The 15,828-nt window shown below is 44.7% G+C and overlaps 2 protein-coding genes across 3 annotated transcripts in view; one reads left to right on the forward strand and one right to left on the reverse strand.

Moving 5' to 3' along the window:
* The window catches only part of LOC116463284 (ATP synthase subunit epsilon, mitochondrial), a 25,676-nt gene continuing 9,848 nt past the window's right edge, over positions 1 to 15,828 (forward strand). The window contains exons 1-3 of one of the 2 annotated variants that reach the window (XR_009212022.1): positions 1 to 140; positions 1,927 to 2,053; positions 5,695 to 5,751. Coding sequence is in view for 1 of the 2 variants with exons in the window: in XM_032146321.2 (XP_032002212.1) it covers positions 109 to 140; positions 1,927 to 2,050 (156 nt within the window). In the remaining variant the exon portion in view is untranslated. Of the gene's footprint in view, positions 141 to 1,926; positions 2,054 to 3,514; positions 3,671 to 5,694; positions 5,752 to 15,828 lie in introns of those variants that run through there. The other variant, XM_032146321.2, reaches the window with a different exon arrangement.
* Positions 7,376 to 8,646, reverse strand: LOC116463286 (tubulin beta-1 chain-like). Its single transcript, XM_032146322.2, has 2 exons — positions 8,559 to 8,646; positions 7,376 to 8,454 (listed from the first exon to the last, which is right to left on the reverse strand). The coding sequence occupies exons 1-2, from the start codon at positions 8,617 to 8,619 to the stop codon at positions 7,376 to 7,378; spliced, it is 1,140 nt and encodes a 379-aa protein (XP_032002213.1). The 5' UTR covers positions 8,620 to 8,646.

Here is a 15,828-nt window from a genome sequence, read left to right on the forward strand (position 1 = left end):
CCCCTTCCGCTTCTGTGGTCTGATCTTCCTGCTGCTGAACCGCCCAGCTGAGCCGACATTGCCGGCGTCTTGGCGATTCGGCCCGACGCGCTCCGCTTTCGCTACAGCATGGTGGCCTACTGGAGACAGGCTGGACTCAGGTAGGCCCAGGCCTCCAGAGGGAAGGGCTTCGTGAGCCGGCCCGCGGGCATCCCGGTGCCCAGAGGTCATGCAGGACACAGAGCAGCGGCCCCACGCGTGACCGTGGTTGGGCCTAGCCTCGGACGTCGCCGCCAAGATGGCGTCGCTGTGGGCAAAGCGCTCAGGCGGGCGCGCCCTCGGCCTCGCGTGGGAGGCTTCCCGCCGATGCGGCCCAGCACCCACAGAGTGCCCCTGGACACCTTTGTGAGTGGGAAGGTTTCTCGAGAGAGAGAGGCCAGCTCTTATTCAGCAAACCTTTTTCTTCTAGAATGGTGCTGGAGCCAGGTGGTGAAAGTAGTACAGTCACATCCACCTCGGGAAACAGGAGATTTCTCTCCACGTGACCGCCGTTAGCAGCTTTGACCTTTAATCCAGCATCGAGGTGGAGCCTTTTACAACTTTACACATTTTTTTTTTAAACTTTTAATTCCTGTCGATTTCAGGTTTCCTTATGTGTAAAAGGGGTGAGAGCCATTGGTAAACTGTCGAGAGCCTCTCACAAAGATGCGAGGTGGCTCCTGGAAAGCTCAAATATGGAACCCACTTGAGGACATGGTGTCTCATAGTGGAACCGCAAACCATTGGTCTAGGTGTCACATCCGATTTTTTTTTACCTGTGCACCTGGGTGAGCAGAAGTACCTTGCTCTAGGTGACACACCTTGTTAGTTGACTGGATGGTGTAGCACTTTCCATTTTGTGGGTACATGTGACTACACTACAACGGAGCTTCCCGACTTGCTGAGGTCAAGCCAGCGACGTCTTGTAGAATTGGAAGGATGGAAGGATGATAGTCCCAGTAGTAGATACCATTAGGCAACCTACCCTGTGATCCATACCTTTTCACACTTGTTTTTCCTCCTCCCAGCTATCAGCAGGACAGGTATTATTATCCTTTTATTCTGTCGTTTTTTTCAGGTGAATAAACATGCTGAAAATGTTGAACAGCCTGAAGGTCACCCAGTTAGTAAGATGGACGCAGGCATTGGAGCTCATACCTCAGAGTCCCCAAAATAAGTTCTAAAACATGAGAAAATAGCACCCCTCCCCGCTTGTTTTCAAAAGTGGGAAAGGTGATCTGACATCTTTTGGAAACTACAGTGTTGATGGGAGTCCATCTACCAAACAGGAAGCAGGTTTTACAATTTTGCTAGAATTGATGATGTTCTCTAAGCACTTTTCAGTTTAATTTAGAAATCTTGATTAGTAGGTTATTTTCAGTGGCAGACTTGTGAGACAGAATTCAGTATTCTCAGAAAAGAGTTTAAATAATTTAGAACGAATTGTTTTAATTCAATATAGTTTTCTCTTAATTATGTATACCTCATTTTCCAAGAATAATATAATTAAAGTTTTAAGGAGAGAAATTGAGGAGAGAATTGATGATTCATGTTATAGTCTCTAAACATTTCAGTCTTTTTTTTTTTTTTTCTATGCTGTGGGATTTTTAAAAACATTTATGCATCTTTTATTTTGAATTAATATACACTAAAGAGAAAACACAGTACAAAGAAGAGAAATCAAAGATCATCCATCCAAACACCAGTTAATACTTTGGTACATTTTTTTCTAGTTCTTTTTCTTTGTATAGATACTTTTTGGCATTAGTCATATTTTTAAATCCAGTTCTACAATAAGGTACAACCAAACCAAAATAAAAAGTACAGGAAGAAAAGCGAAAGCACAGTAACAGCTGTCTGGCTGGAATATTGATAATTAACCATGTATCTTCTCTCATTTTCTCCCAGCTACATCCGATACTCCCAGATCTGTGCAAAAGCAGTGAGAGATGCACTGAAGACAGAATTCAAAGCAAATGCCGAGAAGACTTCTGGCAGCAGTGTAAAAATTGTGAAAGTAAAGAAGGAATAATCTGTAAGTTACTGATTTATTTAGAAGAACAGTTGCATCTTAAGTTTTTGGAGCACCATAAAGATCAAAATAATTTTAGTTTTGGGTTTTATTCATTTTTTAGTCAGTGTATTTGGAAGTTAGTTATTGGGATAATATAATTTAAAGCATGCAGGTTATAGAAGTCCCGTGACCTAATGAAAAGAAAGTCTTTTTGGGCCCTGACAAGCAGAAGTAATTGGCACATTGATTTTCAGTTCATTTAGCAATGCTTAGGTAGAGAGCCATCTTATTTTAATTAAACCTGTTTCATTTGTAGGCACAAATCAAATAATTTGGAGGATGAACTCCCCACTTGTATAATTGCAATTGGAGTTACATAACAGTCCAAGAGCATGAAAAGCTACAGTTCTTTACATTTTTATTTCCCCCACATCTACTAATGTTCTCACAAATCACTACTTCCCGAACATAATAACTACAAGTACAGGCAAGGGTCCTGCTGTTGTATCAAGCAATAAAATCTGCAAGACCCCGTAGTGAATACTGTTTTGCTAATTTATTATACTTTCAGAGGGTTTGGTTCATTTTACTTTTCCAAAGATGTTGGTGATGTAAAGTTAAATTCTCGTGAAATAAAAAGGTCTGTACAGTTGATAAGTGTAGACTTTTGTGTTCCAAATTATAAAAGTGGTTTGATCTCTAAAGTACTTTCTTGACATTGTTATTTCAAAAGTAAGCAAGGCAAATTATCAGAGAGATGTTTTTCAGATTTAATTTTTCTTGTTTTGTTTTTAAAAAGCTTCAGACCCATAATAGCACAGAAATGTGATAAATATTAATCCTTTGGCAGCTTATGGTTATGAGCAATTTTACTTATTGGAACTGTCTCCCCTAAGCACTTTTCATTTTCATTTTGAATTAGTAAATATTTTATTACAAGTCTGGAGATGCAGTGTTTTGAATTTAGCCCTTTTTCTAGGGGCTCTCTGTCTAATCTCATAATTCTGAGTAATGAGACCTGGTTTTATGTTGGGTTGTTTTGTTTTAACAATAAGCTAACAGAAAATCATTTAGCCTCACTCGGCTCAGAGCCGCCAGACTGCATCTAATGCTGAGATTTTGCAGTCCTGGGGGTCAGGAAGTAGTGTCCAATCCCCTTAAACAAAGCATTAGCCCCTCTCTGTTATGCCCTTCGGGGTTACAGACCCCACCTCATTAGCACAAGGAGATATTAGTGTCTTTTAAAGGCAAAGTAGTTTCTTTATGCTGGGAGAGTGTTTACTTTTACTCAGCGGAGAAATGCCTGCTTGACTAAGCCTGTGTACTTGAACCAGCACTTTTTACATCTGAGCCAAGGCAGTGTGAATGATAGCCACAGTTATACAGTTCACTATAAGGAAGTTATTTCTTTTATTCATGTTGAGTTTTTAAGAAAACACAGAGAACTAGCCAGCAACTGTTGCATTTTCTTTTTCCTCCTAGACCCTGACTAAAGCTTGAAATGCTACATTTCCAAGGTGAAGATGTGTGGGCACATGTTATGGCAGATTGAAAAGGATCTCATTTCATGGGAAAAAAAAAATCCTGTCTTGTTCATAAATTGACAATGTCAATAAATTGAAATATGGTTCACTGTTACTCTTGATTTTTAGTTTGTGAGACTTTTTCGTTTTCTTTAAAGGAACTGTCTGCACAGCTGCATGATTATGGCCATGTGAACCAGGGTTTCTTAAGAGCAGGGGAAACCAGATTTAATTTTTAGTGACCAAAGGGATACAGAAAGCATTTTGAAAATGTCTCAAAATAGTTGTTTCATGACATTAATTGGTGATCAAAATTATCTGCTGTCATTGAGGCTTTGTAGTCCCTTATTTCTGAATTGTTGTCATGTCAGAATAAGGACATGGTTATCAGTAACAAATGGAAGTAATTATTAAATACTAAAAGTGTAGATTAGAAGAAGAAATACTAAATTGTACTCGTGCACTTAAAGCCTATAGATAAGAACAGTTACAGAATTTAAGCACAAATTGTTTTTCACATTGTTTTGTAAATGAATCTTTATACTCTGGTAGCATTTCTCATAGGAAATGAGGCAAAGCTATTTAATAACTTGCTCATTGAGTTGATGGCCAAGCTGAAATTAAAACCTAGGAGTTTTGACTGCAAGTCTGGGACACGGTGACCACAACAGCAGTTTTGTGGTATTTCCATAGTGATTCATTCATTCATTATTTAGGGATGAAAAATTGTTGCAAGTTATGTTTTTATCTTTCTTTGAAACTTGAAAGCGCTCGGGCAAGTAAAACACCATTGCAAAGTTCACTGCCTGATTTTAACTGTTTTTGGAGACGAGAAATAAATTTGAACTGGAAATTTTGAAACACCATTCTAGGACCAGTTCTCACATGGTACTTAAGCTCACAGTAATTTATCAGGGCCACTGTCAGCAATGTCGAGGATAAGCCGAAAAGAATGTCTTTGTTCTTGGCTTCTGGGAATGACTTATTGTCCCGACACTTGACCTGTAGGTTTTACTGAATTCTCAGCACAGAGCGAGCAGGGAGGCAGCACCGATTGAGTGGAAGAGGGTGCCTCTGGACAACAGCAGGTTGGGAGCCCTTGGAGTCCTTCGCCTCAGAGCTGTCCTCCTGCTGTTTGCAAGTTAGGGCACCTCAGTTCAGTGCTGTGGTCCCCAAGATTAAGGTACTAGGAAGTATCCTCCATTACAGGGAACAGGAATAAATGAATCAAAAGGCTTTCGGGCCTTTTTGACATGGGACGAATAAAGTAACTAATAGGCTAAGGGGCTAAATGATTTCCAGTCAAGTAATTAGAGATAAGTCATTTATTAAGGAGGCAGATGGGGTATTATTGGTATATAGATGGTATAGTAGATTGGTAGTATATTGGTAGATTATTGGTATATAGATGGTATATTATTAAGGAGGCAGATGGGGTAATTAGAGGTGAGACTTAGGGACAGAGCTTGTGATATGGAAAGGAGTGAAGTAACTGGGTAAAAGACAAGTTTACTGTCCAGCAGAGATTCTTAGAGGCTCTTTTCTCTGTGATTAAAAAAAATCCTGAACCAGTAGTGTAATAAACTTCCTGCCTCCAGCGGTGCTGGGTAGCTGGCAGGATGACTGTGCCCAATGATGAGGTGACCCCAGTCAGACCAACTTAATGAGTATCCCACTAACTAGTTGGATGATATTTGAGGTTGTCAGTTAATCTCTTAGTTCACATAGTTCTTGTGAGCAAAGTGAAGGAATCGGAAAAGCTCTAAAATTCGGTGATTGTGCTGTCAGTCTCTGAGAGAACAAGGTCGCTGTAGCAACTGTACTGCTGAAGGATAAGCTCTTCAAAATCAAAAGGGACAGATTTCTTAGGTTTCTAGTTTGTGTTTTGTGTTTTTAAATCTATTTCTGCCATACGAAAGAGTAGGATGGTGAGATGCATTTCTAAATATTTTTAACTACTCAGTCTGGATGGTTAGGCTTCAAGAAAAGGAATTTATTTAGTCTGAAATAAAGCAATTTTGCCATTTAAAATTGAATTACTTTGTAGTTTAATGATTACTATTGAGCAAACAAATCTTTCCAGTAATATAAGTCAGCAAAAGTTTTTTAAAAGGTTTAAATCTCTCTCTCCTTTTTTAGGTTTGAGAAGTAAAGCACCAGAGGAAGCATGTGTAACTCCTTGTATAATCGCAGGCTGTAAGTCTTTAGCATCTCAGGAAGTTACTAACTTCAAACTAAGTATATAGGTAGAGTTTCTTACTAAATCTAGTGCTTCTTGAACCACAAGTAGAAAGCATTTAAAACATGACTGTTGTTTTGTGTTTTTTGAAGTTTGTAAGTAGAAGACTTGATGATCCGATGGCAAGGTATTTTTCTCTTCGTATATATTTTAGTTATTTCCTCATGATGCATACGTGAAAAGAGTGAAGTTTCTCAGAATGAGCAACTGTCATCCATCTACCTGCTATTTTATTATTGCCAATTACAAAAGCAAATCAAGAGATGAGAACCCAGTTGCCTGCAAGTAAATATTTACTGCATTGAGGGTCGGAGCATTTTCCCATTACCGGTTATCCATGGATCAAATAGTATATCTCAGTGGTAATTCCAGAGGGCCATTAAAACCCTGATGGTGCTGGAAGAGATGGCAGTGCTGCATGTCAGAAATAGGTAAACTGTAATTAAGGAGTTACAGATGATTTGATTACGCTCTTGTGTATTTGGTCCTGTTGTAATGTGAGCAGATTAAAATCATGTAGTGGTTAAAGCTATGTCATTATGCAAACATTTATGGCAACTTCTGCAAATTAATTTGAACTGTAAAAGTTCCCTAATGAGACGATGTCCTCCGTAACTGAGAAGGACACTGCAGCCATTGCTGTGTAATTCCTGCATTTGAATGGTTGCCGAGCGGATGGTGTGCCCTTTCTCAAAGAGCAGAGAGGCTGCAGAGCATTTTGGGGGGTGATGACTGAATGAAAGTGAAAAGAGCATTTCAAAATAGCCTTTAAAAGGAAAACCAAGGATGATTATTAATGAATTCCTGGGATCTAACAGTAGTAAGAAATTTAAACTATATAAACATATATGTTAAAGGCTAGCTCTTCAGAAGTAAAGATAAGAGGACTGCAGTTCTTTAGTTTTGCTTATCTTTTTGTTTTCTTGTTTGGACCAGGTATTTTTGTGGAGAGGACTGTGGCTTTTCTTTTTTCCTCTTTTCCAGTTAGCATGTTGTGTGCACAGGTCTACACAACATGGATATTTCTAGTGGATGTTGACTCACATTGACCTTGGCTCTGTAGCTCCCCATGTACTAGTCAGGCACCTGGTTCTTCTGGAGGCTGGCAGGCACTGGAAGGCAGGATGCCAGGCAATGTTTGCTCAGAGGAAAGAACCTAAGGGAAGAGTGTTAGTAGCCCTCGGATACCAAGTGAGGATTCCAGGGTGCTATCAATGCTGCTAAAGTATAAAAATGTAACACCACCTCCAGTGGCTCCCTGCAAATCCACACGTGTAGTCTGGATGCCTGGCGAACACTTTGAAACAAAGGGAGCACTTTACAATAAATTTGCTATTTTTTTAAGTTCATAAGTATGCATTGAATATCAAACTCTTCAAGGTTAGTAAGTGTCAGCAAAGACCCTAATGCCTGTCAGCTGTTCCCCACCTGTCTCCCGCAGTCCCTGTGTCGAAGCTAATGATGAGTGCATATCATTCACTGTGCTGCAGTGCAGAATGGGTTTTGGAGTGCTGCAGGAGAAACACTAATCTAATGAGAAACTGTTCTGTAAGTGACTCCACAGCACAGCTTCTCTCACGGTTAATGTCCCTTATCTTCTGGCTCCATTTCTGCCTCCTCGATGACCTCTTCATCTTCCTCTAGAACTGCTTTGGCATCTTGAAATTGTTGGTACTCGGATACCAAATCATGGATGTTACTTTCAGCTTCCCCAAATTCGTCTATGTCCATCCCTTCGCTGGTGTACCAGTGCACAAAAGCTTTCCTTTTGAACATGGCTGAGAAATGCTCAGAGACCCTATTAAAGATCTCTTGGATGGCCGTGTTGTTGCCAATGAAGGTGGCGGCCATGCTCAGCCCCTGGGGCGGGATGTCGCAGACAGCCACCTTGACGTTGTTGGGAATCCACTCCACAAAGCAGCTGCTGTTCCTGGTCTGCACGGAGAGCAGTTGCTGGTCCACTTCCTTGGTGGACATCTTGCCCCGGAAAATGCAGGCCACTGTGAGGTAGCGGCCACGGCGGGGGTCACAGGCAGCCATGGTATTGCGGGCGTCGAACATCTGCTGGGTGAGCTCAGCCACGGAGAGGGCTCGGTACTGCTGGCTGCCCTGGGCCGTGAGTGGGGCAAAGCCGGGCATAAAGAAGTGCAGGCGGGGGAAGGGGACCATGTTCACCGCCAGCTTGCGCAGGTCTGCGTTGAGCTGACCCGGGAACCGGAGGGAGGTGGTTATGCCACTCATGGTCAAGGACACCAGGTGGTTGAGATCCCCGTAGGTGGGTGTCGTCAGCTTCAGGGTACGGAAGCAGATGTCATAGAGGGCTTCATTGTCAATGCAGAAACAGGCATCTGCATTCTCAATCAGCTGGTGGATGGACAGAACCGCGTTGTAGGGCTCCACCACCGTGTCTGACACCTTGGGAGAAGGCATGACGCTGAAGGAATTCATGATCCGGTCCGGGTACTCCTCTCTAATCTTGTTCATGAGCAGAGTGCCCATCCCGGAGCCTGTGCCCCCGCCCAGGGAGTGGACGATCTGGAAGCCCTGCAGGCAGTCACAGCTCTCACTCTCGTGCCTCACCACCTCTAGGACGTTCTCGATCAGCTCGGCTCCCTCCGTGTAATGGCCTTTGGCCCAGTTGTTGCCAGCCCCAGAATTACCTGTGGCCAAAAAGAGTAACCAGCAGGGGAAGAAAAGTGAAAAGAGAAGGGCACCAGTAAAGCATCCCCCCCCACTCCTGGTGGAACCTTCTGGAAAAACGTACCATGGACAAAACTGTCGGGTTGAAAGAGGGCTCCTAATTTGCTAGATCGAATGCTGTCCATCGTCCCAGGTTCTAGGTCCACCAAGACTGCTCGGGGCACATATTTCCTACCTGTGTAGAAAAACAGGAAAAAGTCAGCCTACTTGTTTTTGTAAAAGTTAACGTTTTATCAAAATAGAACTTTGTGATACTGGTCCAAAAAAAATCATGGATGTTCTAGAAAGGGGCTCTTGGTAGGTGGAGATTTGAGTCTCTAACATCATATTTTTTACCCCAACAATCCCACAAATCTACAGAATACCCAGAAACAATTTCTATCATTGTCTGCTCTGTGATACTGCCAATGACAGAGATTCTCTTCCTTCATATTGGAAATGATTCTGGTTTCATTTGTGAAACCACAAAGGAAAGTGAGTACTTAACCTGCTTGTGTTAAGGTGTGTGCCCTGTCCAGCAGCTCCTTCCCCATTCCTGCCTCTTGACCAGGGGTTGGGGACCCACCACCCTGGGATCCTGCTGCCCTGCCTGTCGCCTCCCTGAGCCTAGACATCACTGCTTTGACATTTCCGTCTCCTGGGCCTCAGCCCTTCCTCTGCATGTGTTCCCAGTTGCGGGACCACTGCTCCCAGAGCCCCGCCAGTCCTACCGTAGGCTTCGTTGTAGTACACGCTGATTCTCTCCAGCTGCAAGGCCGAGGCCCCGCGGTCGCTGCCAGCCAAGTCAATCCCGTGTTCCTCACCAATCATCTCCCAGAACTGAAAGCAGGAGGAAGGTCAGAGTAAATAGACCTCGAAAAAGGCTGTGTTAACCAGAGAGAAAGTTAGCATTCCCAAGCCTGTTTCCCTCTGGTTGCCTGACCCTCCCCAAGACATTCTTTTAGGGCCTTTTCATAAATAACCATGGCATCATTTGCTTTTTGCCTCTACTAAGCAATGTGAAGTAATATGAAGATTGCATTTTCTCCCCACCTGAACTCCTTAAATAAAATGTCAAACACAAAGTACTAAATCGGATTTTCCTCCTATTAAATTCAGGCCATTATATACATTAAAGCTGTTGTTTTAGAATTTAAAGTCAATATAGCTCTAATTTCTCCTTATAATGCTCCAAGCTAGTAAAGTGTAGATTCCATTAAAGGAAAATAAACTGAATTCTTATCTGATTTCATAATAATACCTCATTTCACTTTGGGGATTTCTTTTCATGAACTTTTCCAAACAACCCATAACTTGGACCTCTGCATGATTTTAAGTAATTAGCGCCTTTTTTTTTTTTTTTGGATGGAGTCTTGATCTGTGCAGTGGCGTGATCTCGGCTCACTGCAACCTCCGCCTCCTGGGTTCAAGCAATTCTCCTGCCTCAGCCTCCTGAGTAGCTGGGACTACAGGCACGCACCACCATGCCCAACTAATTTTTATATTTTTAGTAGACATGGGGTTTCACCATGTTGGCCAGGATGGTCTCTATCTCTTGACCTTGTGATCCACCCACCTTGGCCTTCCAAAGTAGTAGGATTACAGGCATGAGCCATGGCGCCCGGCCTTTCTTTTTTATTTATTTATTTATTTATTTATTTATTTGAGACAGAGTTTCACTCTTGCCACCTAGGCTGGAGTGCAGTAGCACAATATTGGCTCACTGCAACTTCCACCTCCTGGGTTCAAGCAATTCTCCTGCCTCAGCCTCTCAAGTAGCTGGGATTACAGGCGTCCACCACCATGCCCAGCTAATTTTTGCATTTTTAGTAGATACAGGGTTTTGCCATGTTGGCCAGGCTGGTCTCAAACTCCTGACCTCAGGTGATGCACCTGCCTCGGCCTCCCAAAGTGCTAGGATTACAGGCGTGAGCCACCGTGCCCGGCCAGTAATGTGCATTTTTGATTATCAGGTATACATACAACTCAAAATTACACATAGTTGTCCTCTGGTAACTATTTGAAACATACTGCACTTCCAATCACATACACACTACTTATTAATATAGATAGGTGCCAAGCTCTTAATACGGAAACAGTTACTGGGAAGACTCCTTTTGATCACCCTGAAAAACACATATTAAAATGCAATGAAAATGTGTTCACATATATTAAAATCCCCAAGGGTATGTTAAAAACCCCAACCATATCTTCTAAATGACAGCGCTGCTCTGGCCATGGTCTTAATAACAAGGCAGTTCATGGTAAACTGCCAGCACTGTTCAGGGAGTGGAAGAATAAATAAATTCAAGTTCTAAGATACCCCAAATTAAATGCGTCTTAAAGTTCTTATAGCTGTAAATCATGAGTCAGCCAGGACTCTAAACGCTAGACAATACGACTAGAGTGAGAGCTAAGACCCTATCTAAACCTAACACTTTCTCTCGAGGGCCCCTTTCTGTATTATCTTCCAGCTTCAGAGCAGCAGGGCTCCTGCCTCCCACTTCTCTGTGTGTGAGTTATGAGTGTCTCACCCCTGAGGCATGGAGGAATGGTGGCTTCTTTTCAAGCAGTAATGTTCTTTGGCCCAGGTTTGAAACACCTGCATTTAAAAGCCTTAGTTGTTTCCTAGCAGCATTGCTCACAGTAGCCAAAAGGCAGAAACAACCCAAGTGTCATTGATGGACGATGAATGCAGGTGTTTCAAAACCTTTAAATGCATCTCATATTAGTAAAAGTAATTTCACAGTAGCAAAGAGAACACGATAAATTTTGCACAGTGCAATTGGTCATCTTAAAATCAAGATTGGAGATCGTGGGTTCGGGCATCTGTGTTCTTGGGGTTGGCCAATTAAGTTACGTACTTGGGGGAAAATTTTAAGCAGGGGGACAAAGGAGAGAAAAACTCATTTATATTCCAGAGAGTGTATTTTAATTAACTATGTTACTGTACACGAAAACTTTATTTTAGGTCTCTCTCTTAAATTTTCAATTGCATACTAATAAAACAGTAATTGATTTTTTTAAGCGTTATAATAAACATGAGAGGGGAAGGAAAAGACACCATAGTGACAGGATATAGAAAGTTTCTCAAAAAACTTCAAAACTGTTTTGAGACAAATTACTGTTTTTAGATATGAAAAGTTCATTGTTAAGATGATAAAAGTGGGCCGGGTACAGTGGCTCACGCCTATAATCCCAGCACTTTGGGAGGCCCAGGTGGGCACATCACCTGAGGTCAGGAGTTTGAGACCAGCCCAACCAACATGGTGAAACCCCGTCTCTACGAAAAATACAAAATCAGCCAGACGTGGTGGTGCATGCCTGTAATCCCAGCTACTGGCGAGGCTGAGGCAGGAGAATCACTTGAACCCAGGAGGTGGAGGTTGCAGTGAGCCGAGATCGCGCCATTGTACTCCAGCCTGGGCAACAAGAGCGAAACTCCATCTCAAAAAAATGTGATAAAAGTGCCAGGCACGGTGGCTTAACACCTGTCATCCCACCACTTTGGAAGCCTGAGGCAGGAGGATCACTTGAGCCCATGAGTTCAAGACCAGCCTGAGCAACAAAGTGAGATCCCTGTCTCTCAAAAAAAATTAAAAAATTAGCCAGGCATAGTGGTGCACGCCTATAATCCCAGCTACTCAGGAGGCTGAGGCAGGAGAATAGCTTGAGCCCAGGAGGTTGAGGCTATAGTGAGCCATGATCCTGCCATTCTACTCCAGCCTCAGCAACAGAGTGGGCAAAGAAAAAGACGATAAACGTGTTACGTAATATAAAGGTTGGCATGTATTGTACATATGTATCTATGGATAAAATTAACGTTAATTAAATTAACACTGTAAGCCCTTAATGTGTGTTGTAGCCCTTTAGTTAAAGATGGTTTCCTTCTTTTCCTATGTGAAATTTTTTTTTAAGAATTTTTTTAAAGCCCAAAGGCATTGTCTGATATTTAGCAAGTACATTAAATCCGCTAGACTTATTGTCTTCCCTGCTAACTTAGGGTATTTTTTTGGTTGTCCACCTCTATGGACTGTGGCAAAGCTAGGATTAGTAACCAGACATTACTTACCTTGGCTCCGATCTGGTTGCCACACTGGCCAATCTGAATATGGACAATTTCACGCATCCTTGCTCTGAGCCCAAGTCTAAGATCTTCACGGAATCCTCAGACTCTCAGAATCCAGAGCTTTGGTTCACTGGTGTGAGCCCAACACAACTGTGGTCACTGCAGTGGTGGGACTGGCCAACCAAGCTACCCTCACAATGTGACCAAGGGTGTGTCCACCCCAGAGGCCCAGCTCACTGCCCTCAGCCAGTCCTGGCCCTTCTCTGCTTTCTGCCTGTCATGCTTTTGGAAGGGAGTGTTTTTCCTCTCTCAACACAGAATACTGCCCCATCATTTCCTAGAGAGTGAGTGCAAGATTAAAGGCCGCCTCGGTGCACAGGGCCTGGAGGCTGACACTGTTTGCAGGCTTCCAGGTGACCATGCTGGTCCTGATGACTGTGGTATGATGACTGTGGCTCCTAGCTCACCCAGGTAACCAGACCACCTCCAAGGGCTTTCCGTGTCCAGCTTCCCGGCCCCTTTTCCAGACTTTGGTCCCCAGAAGCCCCGTGCCCCGACACAGCAGGAGGCTCCACAACTGGGCCTCACAGGTCCCGGGATGGCCTGCATCAGGCACTGTCTGCCCGCCCCTCCCCCACATGTCCTTTCTCGCCCTGTATGCAAGTTACTCTGCAGTGTCCTGCAGGCCTCTTGGACCCCTGCCCTGTCCGTGCTAGGGCTGGGCTGTGCCTCAGCAACCTTCCCAGCTCCTGCTCTGTCGTCCCATCTCAGCTCATGGTGTCTGGGGTCTTAATGTCTGCCATAGGGTCCCTTTACCAGACCCCGAATTCTCCAAGAGCAAAATGGACTCCCAATTGCATTCCCTTAGAGCTGGGTGTGGTGGCTCACTCCTCCCAGCACTAGCCTCCCAGCACTAATCCCAGCACTTTGAGAGGCCAAGGTGGGCAGATCACCGGAAGTCAGGAGTTCAAGACCAGCCTGGCCAACATGGTGAAACCCCATCTCTACTAAAAATACAAATATTAGTCAGGTGTGGTGGCGCACACATGTAGTCCTAGCTACTCGGGTGACTGCGGCAGGAGAATCGCTTGAACCTGAGAGGTGGAGGTTGTAGTGAGCCGAGATCACACCACTGCACTCCAGCCTGGGCAACAAAACAAGACTCTGTCAGGGAAAAAAAAAAAAGCATTCCCTCATGCGCAGTACAGGAGTGGCAGCAGGCTGGGTACTCAGCAGCTTGAAAGCAGCTGTTCTGTCTCCTGGTCCTCAGTACATCCCCTGCCACCACGCTTCTATCAATGTCGAAAGCCAGCCCTAGGCTTTATTACCTCCAACCAGGCAAGGACATCCAGGCCAAACACCAGCTCCATATCCTTGCCCAGGAGGGTGGCAGTTCCCCACCACCCGGAGGACAGAAGGTGGAAGCTTCCAAAGAAGATGGGGAATGGACTCCCCGAGAAGGCGTGAGAGCCCTGGCTTGGACGGGGAGGGCTGGTGGGCACTGCCTTGTGCCTGTTGAGCTCTCGAGGTGCAGGTGGGCAGGTACAGGGCAAGGTCTCACTCCTGAAGCCCCGAGGATGTGGACAACCACCATCTGGTGAGCAACCACCTCTTGAGGCCTCTCTTTAACGTCTGCCGGGCACCCTGAGGTTGCCCCCATTCTTTGAACAGCTATGGATGGGGACCTGTCATATGCTGGGCTCACCTTCGGTGCAGCAGACAAGAGAATGAAGGAGGTAGATGTGGCCAGATCCTGCCCTCTTGGAACTCTGGCTTACTTAGGGAGAGAGCACTCCTAGCTCTGGAGCAGCTCAAGGACACCATCTCTCAGGCCAGGGACTCAAGGCAAGACTACTGAACCCAGAGCCAGAAGCCCTAGAGGTCCTTCCCTCCCCTGCCTCTTGCCAGACGCGTGACCTTGGTTGAAGCATTGGAGCCCAGCCTGGTCCATGAGGGGCCTGTGCTTCCTGTGCCCCAAGCCCAGGCTTGACTCCTAAACCTTGTGTTCCCTCTACAGGCCTGGTGGGGCCCAGGATGTGAGGTCAGGAACACCGTCAGGAAAGTTCCTAGCGATGGAGTGTCTGGGGGAAATCGCTTCTGCTTCCTCCCAAAGGAGCTCAAACACACAGCCAAAGGGCCTGAGCTATAAACCAGCAGAGAAACCCAGAGGTGGGGAAGAAGAAAGCACAGTGTTCCTAAGAGTGCCTGGACTGGGACTGCTTCTCGCCTCTGTCTAGTGTGTAGATCCCAGGCTGCCCTTGGGTACTGACAGTGCACTCTGTGATCCTGGGCTGGATCCAGGACCAGGGAAGAGGGCTGCTATAGAGGATGGTATGAGGATAATTGTCAAAATTCAAATAAGGACTGTGTACACTGGAAAATAGTATTGTATCAGTGTTCCATTCCTTGACTTTGATCATGGCGTGGTGGTTCTCAGTGGAAGTCCTTGTTTCCAGGAGATCCCATATGATGAAGCACTGTACTTCAAGGTCGTTTTGAGGCTGGCAGCTTACTCTGAAACAGTTCCACAACCACAATAATGTGATAAACGGAGAGAGAGCAGTTAAGTAAAGGGGCAAAGCGGTAACAATTGCTGATTCTTTTCAAAGTTAGCACAAGATTAGTACCCTTGCAATATTTCTCTAAGTTTGGAAATTTTGGGGTTCAAACCTGAATGTCACATGACTCACAGAAGCTTCCTGTCCAGTCACCCCTCCTCCCTGCCCAAAGGTAAAGAGAAGAATGTGCAAATTCAAGAGGAGGATATTCATAGGTCCTCAGCAGTATTTTTCAGAAATTAAAACAGACCGTTTTAAAATTAAGAACAGACCATTCTGTTTCCATAGACATTAGCCCATCTTGCCTCACTTCCAGCCTTTCTCCCGGCGTGCCTTGGCCTCTTTTCCCCTTGTCTCTGTCCCCGCCAGCTCTCCCCAGCCTCCCTCCCCATCCAGGGGCCCCTGCCTATCAGACTTCAAAGATCAAAGACAGCTCCATGATCTTCCCACAGGCAGGTCCCTCATCAGAGACACCTCCTCTCCTGGGGACCAAAGCACTTCAACCTGCAGTGCCCACACACAGTCCTGTTTGCTAATTACTTATACACATGCCTTATCTCCCGCCAGCCTGGGAGCTGCCCGTGTCATTTCATCTTTGAGTCCCCAAAGTGCCTGATCCATGGCAGGGCCTCAGTAAATGTTTGTTAAGGGCACATCGACAGCTGAGCAAGTTTGAGCAGTGATGCCCAGAGCAGGCTGTGCTCTTAAAGGCAGTGATGTATTTATTC

The sequence above is a fragment of the Hylobates moloch genome, unplaced genomic scaffold (assembly GCF_009828535.3).
Source record: "Hylobates moloch isolate HMO894 unplaced genomic scaffold, HMol_V3 SCAFFOLD_32, whole genome shotgun sequence".
Classification (NCBI taxonomy): Eukaryota; Metazoa; Chordata; class Mammalia; order Primates; family Hylobatidae; genus Hylobates; species Hylobates moloch.

What these genes read in the sequence shown, in the direction of transcription:
- LOC116463286 (XM_032146322.2), bottom strand. Translation starts at nt 8,619, where the DNA reads ATGGACAGCATTCGATCTAGCAAATTAGGAGCCCTCTTTCAACCCGAC. An exon ending in ACCCGACAGTTTTGTCCATG is followed by an intron (nt 8,455 to 8,558) that starts GTACGTTTTTCC and finishes TTTTGGCCACAG; the next exon opens with GTAATTCTGGGGCTGGCAAC.